The sequence below is a fragment of the Solanum stenotomum genome, chromosome 11 (genome assembly GCF_019186545.1).
Source record: "Solanum stenotomum isolate F172 chromosome 11, ASM1918654v1, whole genome shotgun sequence".
Taxonomy (NCBI): Eukaryota; Viridiplantae; Streptophyta; class Magnoliopsida; order Solanales; family Solanaceae; genus Solanum; species Solanum stenotomum.
Genome location: NC_064292.1, coordinates 1,561,293 through 1,573,965, shown reverse-complemented (window position 1 = coordinate 1,573,965; position 12,673 = coordinate 1,561,293). Strand labels below are relative to the sequence as shown.

At 33.3% G+C, this 12,673-nt stretch overlaps 1 protein-coding gene and 1 pseudogene across 1 annotated transcript in view; one reads left to right on the top strand and one right to left on the bottom strand.

Moving 5' to 3' along the window:
• Window positions 1-124, top strand: part of LOC125844452 (putative disease resistance RPP13-like protein 1) — a 14,916-nt gene extending 14,792 nt beyond the window's left edge. Inside the window, exon 3 of the mRNA XM_049523767.1 lies at window positions 88-124. Within this exon, the coding sequence (XP_049379724.1) occupies window positions 88-124 (37 nt within the window). The remainder of the gene's footprint in view (window positions 1-87) is intronic.
• LOC125845260 (uncharacterized) lies at window positions 25-8,123 on the bottom strand (annotated as a pseudogene).
• Between the last annotated feature and the right edge of the window lie 4,550 nt (window positions 8,124-12,673).

Below are 12,673 nucleotides of genomic sequence, written 5' to 3'. Positions count from 1 at the left end.
TTTGCTCTGTTCCATTTGAGTCGTTATGCACGAGAGACATTGCATAATAATCTACTGTAAACTGAAGAGGCACTCTTGTGTATCCAGAAAATTCTCAAAAAATGAATATGTTTTCTGTGCCTGATTTCAGTCTCCAATCTGAAAGCAGATGGACAAGAAGAGTCGATTTTTCGTCCTTTAAGGATCAGATGTTTGTATCTCAGTGTATAATACTCAGTTAAGGGAATAAATCTTCAATGTCAAGGATATCAGCTAGGACACCAGCTGCTGTGGTATCATTTCCTGCTCCAGCACCTTGGATAACCAAAGGTTGTTTCTCATAACAACGGCTGTATATCTCCACCTGAAGACAAACGAATTGCAGACGTTCAATCATCATAGTCATTCTTCGACAAAAGCAAGTCATTCATCTTACTGTTTTTATGACCTCAAAAGTACAAGGGAAACATTTCACGATTAAGGTAGAATCAAAGACCTTAACTACATAAAGTTTTGCAGGGCGACACCAGATGATGCGCGTAAAGAGTAAAGACAAAGTAAGGCGTTCGCCTTAGGCATGGGTAAAAGATGAGCAATTCTTTAAAATCACAGCATGATGTTGTACATCACTACACTAAATGACATCACAAAAGGGCTTTAAACATTGACGACGCGTATGATATGGTTGAACCTCCATAGCAGTTGGAAGAAAACTCCCAACGGAAAACAAAGTAATGGAACAAGAAGAAGAGGGACCAAAGAAACAGTAAAATGGGAGGTGAAAGTGAACAATGCATACCACATTATCACTTCCTCTTAATCTTCCCAATGCAGAATTTTTTGGAACTTCTTGGATGCCAACTTCACATCTGAAAATGTGAGATGTTAATGTCATGTACACAAAAGTGTTTTCAATAATCAATTTTTCCCCAAGCAGCTGACAGCCAGACACTTTCTTCTGTGCTATTTGTTTTCAGTGAAGCTGTTTGTAGCGGTTGATTTTGCTAGGACAAATCATAGTAGTTCTAAATTAGGCACTTATCAAGAAGACAAAAACCAATAAACAGAAATATCTATTTTTTTTCTTCAACCTACAAATTAATATGTACTCCTTGATATAGGGTTGTTCTAGACAATACAAGAAATGAAACCTCAAACGTTACACCAAACCCCTTCAAGAAAACCAAAGATAGATTCTAAATTTCTACTAGTACGGACAACATAGCCATTTTGCGTCCAAACGAAGCCATCATATGAACATGTTAGTGAATTATATTCTAACAAATCCAGACAAGGTCTGCATATATCCTACCCTCCCCTCCCCAGACCCCATTTGTGGGGTTACATTGGGTATGTTGTTGTTGTAAATCAAACATAGGCCTTATGTAGAATGAGCCGACAAGTTTTTGCTTCCCAATTTTCAATTGATGTTATACTAAATACAAGAGCTTATAACAGTTTTCTCAACATAGGTCTCGAGAAAAAATATGATAATTCCGCATACCCATCTGCCATCTTCCCCACCCCCAAATACATGAAAAAAAGAACTAATTAAAGAAATATTTTGGAACTATCATTTAAAGATATTTCAATGTTCCCTCATCTATGCCATTACAAATTTATACTTCTAACTCGTCCTTTAATTGGTCGCGGATACAAGAGGTGAACAGCTGATCAGATGACTAACATAAAGATGAACTTACAACTGGTTTGCAGATAGCTCTCAAACTTATATGTCCAAGTGGGTGAGTGCTGTCAGAATTTTCTAAAGCATTTGTTAAGAGGAATTGAGACTATCTTCTAAGATAAACTTGTCTTAATTAGTAGTAACTGTTATGCTCATCACTCATCAGTACCTTAACTTGCCATAACACTCCCATCAGTGAGCAAGCTTTGCTTTAAGCGTCGCGTCTAGAGGTACAGTGACTTGCAGAACGTGACAAGAATAAAAGATCCAGTTGCCATTATCCATTGAGCAAACTAAAAATGAAATGAAAGAATTACCTCGCATCATCAATCAAACAAACATAACGCAGAACATTCCCATTTGCAGAAGCTTGTTTAATCCTATCTTCAATTTTCTGATCAAGTAAGGGAAGGCCATTCACTAGAAAGTCTTCCAGAGGCATCACATCTGGTCCCATTTCTTCAGGATACAAGCTTTCAATCTGAAAAGGGAATTGCAAATGCATCAAGGTTTCTGAAGCTAATTGAATTAGTAACAAAACAAAGAGACATTGTGACATGTATCCTAACCTTCATATTATCTAGGTTTAAACGCCGTCCAAGGAGCCGAGCAAGAATGAGAGCCTGTTATGAAGACATCAAAACAAAATGTTGTCATGAGGGATGTTCAACTTCTCAAAATTTACAGAACCAATTAGAACTATGAACGTTTCGTCAAAGGTACCAAGAAACCAAGTATTAACTATATCAAGTTGGATAAGATATGCTTCCCATCACAATCTGCGAAAATGATTCTGCCTAAATCACTGCTTTTCTGCTCCCCAAAGGCACCATCATCCCAAGCACCAAATAAGGAAAAATTATAACAAAGACATCCATTCAGCTAAAATTCCCATACTCATAAATGGGCAACATTCAGCATAAGAATATCACAGAAAAAATATACTTCCTGGAAACACTTTCTACAGTGAGTGTGAGTATATAGCAGATGAAACATTATGTCTTAATTATGCATACTGTAAGACTGCAGGTAAGTTCAGATAAAAAAGAAAGATAATGCTTTAATCAGCATAATAGTTTGGCAATATAAATGGATTGAAATCTTGGACACTGTAAGTTTAATCAGAAGAAAGATGTTTCCTAACCTTTCTTGCTACATCCATGCCACCTAGATCATCCCGAGGATCTGCAGATAAGTATAAATACATAAGAATAACTTCATACTTAAACTATCCTAATGAGAATTGAGATGAAGTGTAGTGTCAGCGATTTTTTCTTTTATAATGATATTTGGGATGGATGTACGATTCGTGTTAATTGCTGCTAGAAAGTAGACTGCATCTTGACAATGCATTGAAGACATTGTTATTTCTTTATTAGAAAAGGAACTAGAATTTCCTTAGAAGTTTTGGATGGCTCCAAATTTCTTATATATTCCTGCTGGAAACAGAATTATGATCTCCTTGGATAAAGCACTCTCCTTAAAAAGTTTACTTGCCACAAACAACATCTTATGTACTTAGAAGAAATGTATGATGGAATGTGAACTTATTGATACTTCTATGAATTTATATGGTAAGCCTCCACTAGGTTAGGAGGACCCTCTTAGTGCTTCTTAGTAATCTCAAGAGAGAGATATAGAAGGTTAGTTTTACACTATCTTATAGGTGACTAGACCTGATGGTGCCTTTCCAATTGTTATTATGAATCAATTTTTGTATTCGCCATGTCGTATTCACTAGGATGCAATGATTTGCATCTTGTGGGGTAGGAAGCCTGCTCTTGGAAAGGATTATCAACAAAAATCAAAGACAATCACGATGCAAAATGGACAGTGATACCTTCTTTATATGCGTTCTACTTCTAAATACTATAATACTTTCGGGCAATTGGGCAATATAGAAGAAAGAGAATATTGGGTCATGACTATGGTAACAATGAGCACATAGATTAACAACCACCAAAAGGATCGAAAACGGTTGCTGTTAGTTTACCACATTGGTTAAAGGTACCCTTATATGATCTTGGATTAGCTTTTTGGACTGGGTTAGGCACAAAGTCCATTTACTTAATGATATCTCACTCAAGCTCATCCCTAATGTTTAGTTACCCAATGTTTAGCCCCTATGTTATTTTATACATACTCCATATGCTCCAACCTGTGAAAGCAATAAGATGTTAGTCTCACTTCAGTTGAGGATGTATTGTTGTAATCTCTTTATGTGGTCTTCGGCAATCCTCATGTCATGAGGTAACTTTTAGGCATAGTTAAACCCGAAATAGATTTTTCTACAACAATTGAAATTGATCATAACAAAACTTGAGTGCGATAATCAAGTAATACTTGTATCCCATTGTATGCAGCATCTGACAAGAGGGACCAAGCATATAGAAACCGACTGTCCCTTCCCAAAATAATGTTTTCACGACACTGTTATAAAGTTTGGAAAGCCAACTGATCAGCTTATAGACATATTCACCAAATCCTATACAAATCCTATACAGGTTTACATGTATGCACCAGCTAGAGGGGAGAATCAGATAGCTAAATGTAAATAACAAGAGATAAGTGTAAAATAGAGTTGTATGTGCATGTTCACCACATTGGATAAATGTAAGAATATGCACTGTAAAGTGAGCGTATAAAAGAAGAATTGACGTGTAAGACATTTGTATCACACATTCTCTTAATCGCTTCTCAAATTTCTCTGATTTCTCTCACATTCGAATTAGTGCTAGATAAACTTCCTAAGCAGAAGGCCAGAAAATATTGTTGTACAAGAGGAACACTTGCCTGACAGGAAAACGAGTAGAATTACTCAGACAGAGGAACATATAAACAATAAAGTAAGANACATTTGTATCACACATTCTCTTAATCGCTTCTCAAATTTCTCTGATTTCTCTCACATTCGAATTAGTGCTAGACAAACTTCCTAAGCAGAAGGCCAGAAAATATTGTTGTACAAGAGGAACACTTGCCTGACAGGAAAACGAGTAGAATTACTCAGACAGAGGAACATATAAACAATAAAGTAAGACTACACTTACTTAAGAATAGATAAAATCATATTTTCAACAACCACTTTTCTGTTTTTGTAAGTCATAACTTCAATACTCATATGGTGATTTTACAACATTAATAGGGTGGTTGTAACTTATCACCTGGTTCAGTGTAGCCAAGGCTTTTAGCAGCATTAATGACTTGGCTGAATGGCTTTCCATCCTCAACCTCACTCATTACATACCCCAGGGTACCTGTTAGATACCAAGATATATGGCATCTTACCATCAAATGCTCTTAATGTTTATAACAAGTAAGATAACCACTAAGGATAATCATTTGCTATTGCATATATAGCCTAAATGATAAATGGTCATAAAATATTACCACTCAAACTCCCAATAATGCGGTAGACAGGGTCTCCTGATGAAATTATGCGATTTAAGGATGCTATGACAGGAAGGCCAGCACCAACCTACCACACATATAGCAATTTCAGACAACTTTGCTAAAGCAGAGTATAAACTGAACTACGACAATACTATCCTTAGTATACCACAGAAGCTAAATTAATCACTTAAACAAACACAATGCGCTACAAATCCCATATCATCGTTTGGGAAGTCAAACAAGAAAAGCTTTTAAAGCAGAAGAGGAAGGTTTAACGTGTATGAGACATTTAAGAATCTCAAATACAAGGGAAGCTAATTTTTAATCAACTAGTGCTCTAGATATCAGATAAACCAAATGATACCCATCACTATCCATATGATCAGTTAATCTTTCTATCTTCAAATGTAAATTTACAGATAGATGCCTAATTACATCTTTCTTTCAGCGAACAGTGGGAGGAAATCTGACACAGGAAAATTGGAACTTTCACAGTTGAGAGAGTAGGATGGAGGGACTCCAACCATCCTACCACACCCCTTGGTGATAAAGGGACTGGATATACTTGTGTTTAAATTGACAAGAGAAGAAGCTACAAAACGGAACTGGTCACCACTACAACATGTTGATATCAAAAAGACAGGACAACCAAGGTTTCAGCCAGCTTTCTGGTCTTACTCGATCAAACACAATTCAATTTTTTCTACCTAGAGACCCATACACTAGTATAACCCCATAACATGACACTCTAAAATCTCCTTTGTCTCCAACATTTCAGTGCACAAAAGATTTTTACACGCAATAGAAACAAGAGAACATACAGTTGACTCGTGTCTAAGGCGACGGGGCTGTGACACCAACTTATCATAATCCTCCTGCAAATAAGGCAAAAATAATCAATACACTAAACATAATAGTTGCCATTTGAGAGGAAACCCTTTTACAGATTAAGAGGATGAAAGGTGACAAAGATTGAAAGGAGATTGACCTGTAATTCTGAATGTTCACAAGTTATGCAATGACCGTAGCAAACACAATAAGTAAGCAAGCGACAATCAAGGGAAGCAATTGAAACTGACGTTGACTTTAGCTTTGTTGAATAGTGTGATCATCTCATCCAAAAAATTAAGTTGAGTGCACCTTTATTTATTTAACTTGCTCGTGTGTGGAACTGATTCTTTTCTATGGACCAACTGGCCAAGCACGTGGAACTTTTTAATCATTCTAATGAAGGGTGATGGTGAACCTAAACCCAAACCTCTGCCTTCTCTGCTACCAAAAATAATTAGGTAGTCACCTCATTCAAAAGTTTAAACTATTAGATTTTTTTTAATGCGGAAGTTTAAACTATTAGATAGATCACATGTGTTCACTTAAATATATCTTCAGCGAACTTTATATTCATGTTATAGCATTTGACTCGCTTTTTGTTCTTGTCTCGTTTAGCATCTTTTGTTAGTTTTCAAGATTAAACACGGTTGAATGGATCATTAACTGCATTTCTGCACATAGCATGCATATGGTTGCTAAAAGAAAAAAAAGAAAATGAAAACCATGGACACTGTCTGCTACATTTTATTCTTCTACTGCTAGTGGCATAATCAATGGTTGAACCATGTCTAGAACACTGTTCCTATGCTACAACAACTACCTGGTTTTAAGCTACACATTCAAAGAAATTAACGACAATAAAAAGGATCCGTTACCATTGGCACAGTAAGAGGCTTCTTGTTAGCCAGCACCACACAACAACCAAAATCTACAACCTGGTTTAGCACTCCAATAGTCTCAGCACTCTAGCTGAACAATCAACAAATGCTAAACCTGCCACAGTTTGAATTTCAATCAAAAGGAATCTGACTGTGAAACAACTCCCCAAAAACTAACACCTTGATACCTGCATTATCTTATGCCTTCACGTACAAAGAATTTAAGAAAGTGTAAGAAATGTATAAGCAAGAATAAGATGTCTTTTGAACTCATTCCCTCCCGATAAACAAAAGAATTCCTTCCATACAGCAAAATAGACTAACAAATCCGCCGGACTGCAAAAACAAAGCTAATTTACTCACTGCACTTCATACATTTGAGCCTAGATTGGACTAAACAGTCAAAGTAAATAAGCAAGGTCCAGAATCATGCGGCAGCTGAAGTCAACTACTGTACTATACTCGTCAAAGCATTTAAAAGTCATGGGGAAGATTTAACAGTAGGAGCTAATACAAAGCATTTAACCCATACGGCTTAAAGTTAACAGCTACTCATTGTTACTAATCAAACTTCTCAAGTATATTAGTCCTCCACCAGTAAAGAATAAACGATAATATAAGCACATATACGCTTTCCATAACAAGCCTACCAACCCCAACAATCCCAAAATAAATATCTTGGACATGACACAAACCTGTTGATTTTCCAATACGTCCAATATCAACTACTTTTTGTATAACTTCTGGACCAGAAAACACTTGGCATGCACCTACATGTTAGAACAAAAAAAAAAGAATTCACCTTTTTGTCATTCTACAAATAAGCACACCAAATAACTTAGCAGCTTGTTTAAAGGTGATTGTTAAATATTGCAATACCACAGGTAAACTAACCACACCAAATGACTTAAACAACAAAACCAAAAAAAGGGTGAACTGCTACCAGAATTTGCAAGAATCTGCAATGAAGAGCCATTGGATTTGACACGGCAAACTTCAAGAAGAAATGAATCATCCAATTCTGCAGTGAGAACATCAGGTACAACCACCAAAGATTTGCTATCACACACACCCACAACTCGCAAATGCACTCCCTGTAAGTTTTTAGTATTACCCACAAAAACCCAACAAAAATAAACACTAATAACAATCAAAATTGACGATGATTTTCTCAAATTGATAAAAAGACAACACTTTTCATTACCTGTTTGGCATGAAGAGATCGACAAGAAACAATATGTTGAAGCAATTGACGGCCAACTCCTCCACAACCCATCAAAAACACCGGTAAATTCTTCATCTTTTTGCTTTAACTTTTGGATTCTTCAACTTCCTTATGCCACTCTTCGATTTCTCTCTCAAAGAATCTTGAAATGTCTCCATTAATGGAGGATTTTGGGTTTAAGAGGAAAGTCTTCTGTGTGTACACTTTGGTTCTTAATGTTTCGTATGTGACACATCATTCCAATTATTTTTCCGCAGGTTCGATTAGTTGGCAATGAACAAGTAAGAATTGCCTCAACCAAAATTGATGGAATTGGCCCTAAAAAAGCCATCGGGTTCGTTATCGATTAGATAACAGTGGAAACATAAAGATAAAAGAATTAACTAAGTATTAAATCGATCAAATTGAACAAATGATAGGTTCTTCTTAAGAGATGGAGTAATGGTCACTCAATTAAATCTGATCGGTACAATCCGCGTGCTTACCTACTTATCTTTCATTGGTAGTGGAATTAGTTACACTTTGTCTCGATATTTATTACTTATGATTTGAAATAATATATTGCATCGTACAATATTTATTTGATGAATATAATTTTAGAATTGATTGTATTGTTTTAAATTGTTATATCATATCACACATAATTGATATGAAGAATAAACTTACAAGAAAAGTAGAGTACGAATAGAGTAACCATAAAAAAGTAGAGTAAAAGATAAAATAGAATTATTAAATAATAAGTAATGATAAAATGAGAAAAAAAAATATGTTATCAAACTAAATCAATTGTTACTTAAAATAAGACACATTACGTAATTTAGGTAACAAACATGGTATTTAAACTAATAAAACAGTACAGTACAATACAATAGATAAAAATCATCCAAACAAGTTGTTCGTATTTACTTTTCTTGGCTTGTATATATTGATTATTGATGATAAAATACTCATTATAATATAAATTATGCAAAATATTTTATATTTATTAAGTGGTTGGTGAGAGATTATTTAGGTTGATTACTTTTTTCTTAACAAAAGTTTTGAGTTTTGACACAAATAAGTGTTTCCAAAATGAATTATTAGTTAAATTATGGAAATTTTATACAAATCTCATAGTGTTAAGAGCTAATTATATTTTATCCTTGCTCTTTTCTATATTACAAAAATCTCTTAAATTTGGTGGAATCCGGATGCATTCCAAAACGTTCCGATATATCGCGTCTTGGTTTCGAGTACAACATTCAACGTCCCGATACATATCCGACTAATACATCACGTAAAGTGATGTATAGAGAATAAGAGAGAGTAGGATTTTGTAATTTTTTCGAGTGGTAGGAAATTTTAGAAAATATGGTAAAATAAGTTGTATATTTAGATAATTTTCTCTTAAATTATTATTTTTTCAAATCAGTATGTTCCTTTAGCTATTATAATGGGCTGGTTTTTGTCAACCATTGAATTCAAAGCCCAGCCCAATTTGATGGGCCTTCAACATGCTAATCCATTCCATCTGAATTTCCATTTGCACATATTAGAGTAACTACATTACATATTTAGGCCTAAATAAAGTTTTAAATAACTTTTTTTTTGTCAATATTATTATCACTGTCATATATGTATGAGAAAATAATATACAAATTAGATCATATGCTAATAGGCATTATGTGCATATTCTCATCTAATTAAATTTAGATTCGAAGACCAAACAATTAACGAAATATAAAATAATAAAAAGAAATCATCTTGTTGATTGATTACGTAGAAGAAATATAGAAAAAAGTACTAATTGTAATTTGATGGAATTATAATACTCTATACTAAACATCAAGGTCAACAAAATGCTCATCATCAGCTAATATTCATCCATGGCGGGTTATGATTTTTATTAATATTATAAGTACAACCGGTTTCATATAAATTAAATTTAAAATGTATTTAATTTAATGTCTAATTATTTTGATACGAGGAGAATTCTAGCTTATGCAATCCTATAGTTTCTACATAAAAATGATTCAATTTAGCTTTGAAGGTTAGTTAAATCTCAGTAGACAAAAATTGCCAAAAACAATTTGGAACAATTGAAAATTAAAAATAACTACAAGTACGAAATAAGAAAAAATCATCTTGTTGGACAAATTAAAAAGATGAATAGAAAGAAGTACTAACACTAAATATAATTCAAGCTTAATATAATATTAAGAACACTATAATACTAATTATCAAGGTCAACAAGACGCTTATCATTAGCCAATATTTGTCCACGATAGGTTGATCTCAGTGTATGAAATCGAATTCCATTCATTTCTTGAAAGATAGCTTTAAGATCTCCAACTTTGTCATTATGCTGAGCCTTAATATTAAATATACAACTCGTAAAGTTGTTGCTCGATATTGGTTCATATCGAAGGATTAAGGTAGATCCTTTCTTCATTCCTAGAGAAACAAGAGTTTGAGGATTTATTAAAACTGCACCCTCGTACAAAAGCTTCTGATTCTTAAAAGAAAATCCAGTTTGCTCTTGAATATAGGCTTTAACTGCAATAATACTATCATCCGGTGCAACCATTAAGGTATAAGAAATACGACAATCTTTAGCAGTACCATCTATAATGTACCTAGATCCAATCGCGTCTTTGTAAGTATCATCATGAATGATAATTTGCATTGTTCGACTCATTGACCATGGATCTTTGACCATAGAGAACAACATAAGCATTTTCATAGATATTTGTGTTATCGGTGCGTATCGCAAAATTAACGTAGAACCTGTTTTGATTCCTAATGCAAATAAAGTTTGCGCATCACTCAAATCTTTACCATCCTTGCTCAAAAGCCTTTGTTTTTTAAAAGGAATATGTTTTTCCTCTTGAATGTATGCTTTAACTACAACTATTGTATTTCCTGGATCAACCATTAAGGCAAAACGGTTTTGATATTCTTTAGTACCATCCATGTTGCCTTGAGCTCCAAACTTGGGTAAGAAACATTTTGATAATGAATACCGTTGAATAATATTTTGAGTGTCATCTTGAATGATAATTTGCATAAATCGACTTGTTGACCTTAGACGTACAAGATCTGTAAAGATAAAACTCAACATAAGCATGTATCAAAGCAACCTATAATATTTAGGACATTATAATTAAATAATTAAAAAAAAGTAACATACTAGCAATGCAAAATCAGAGAATTGTAATATAAAAATCAAAAGTGAAGAAAGTGATAGGATACATTGTTTGCGTTTTGCTTCCATAATGAAAATTAATTAACTTTGTTCTCTCTAATTAACCCCAAATCCCTATTTATAATATCATTAATTATAAGAAAAGAGGCCAAGATAATTATTGAAACGATTCAGAATCCCATAAATTTGGAAAAATTAATTCAATTATTTAAAAATAATTTGACTTTTCCTTTTTTTGAGTATAATTGTTGGTTTTTAATGGTTCAAGTACTACTATTTATTCATTTAATTAAGGAAAACACACAATAAAAGGAAATAAATCTCCTAAGAGTGGAAAATTGAATCCTGCAGACAAACAAAAAACGTGATAATTTCAATAATATATCATTATGCAGGCAAAATTTTGTCATCATAACAAAGTACATTTTGAGGTACCACATACTAACAAATTGTTATACATTTATATACCAACTATATAAATCGTATATACAAAATATAATTGATATAAGTGATAACAATCAATTATACAAATAAGAATTTTTGTTATTATTCTTTGCTTATGATTTAAGGGCTATAATAACAATCATGGAGCTATCACAATCAATTGCTAAGCAAAAATATAAGTACTTATTAATTTTGAATTCATACTTGAACTATAAATTTGCATTTTCCTGTTCATACTACTATGATCAATTGGACACATTTGTTGCTAGAGCCTACAAAGTATAATAATGATGCCCCGTTGATCTTTAAATCTAGAATTCTCCTTTTGTTATCCGGTATTTGTGTAAGAAATCAATTAAGTAAAGAATTGCCCAAAGGTGCGGTCCACAATTTTAGTTAACATAATTTGGCCAAGACTTTCATTATTTACTCGAAATGACCTCATTCTTTACCTTATACCAAAATAAATTACTTCTTTTTTCCCCCACTCTTTCTCACCTCATATGTGTCTCTTCTAATATGATTAGCTTTGAATTAAATTTTAAGCTTGTTAGTTATTTAGATTGAATGTTGTTTCGATTGATTCTAAATATCAAGAGGGGTTCAAAATTAATATTATAAAAATATTACATAAAAAATAATTAAATATACAAGAGTTTTAATTAAAACATACAATTTATATAATGTTTAATTAAAAGTTTGTATAATGAAATAATATTAAAATATTTAAAAAATGAATTGGTGTGATGAATAGTTTAAACCAAATTTGGTGTAACACTATTCACATACCAAATTTGATGTAAAAATTGGTGTGGGTTGGAGCTCAAAACACCAAATTTTACACTAAATATAGGATTTGATGTAAAATTTGGTGTTGGCTTGGAGATGGTCTTAGCAACTAGAAATAACACAAGTAATAAGGTTGGGTTAGATGTCAATTCTTTAAGCTTAAAGCTGACACAACTGTAATAATTGGTGAACTCGAAAAAAAAGTGAAGAGTTATCAATCAATGGCGTTACACTAAGTTTCTTTTGTCTATCTTATATTGATC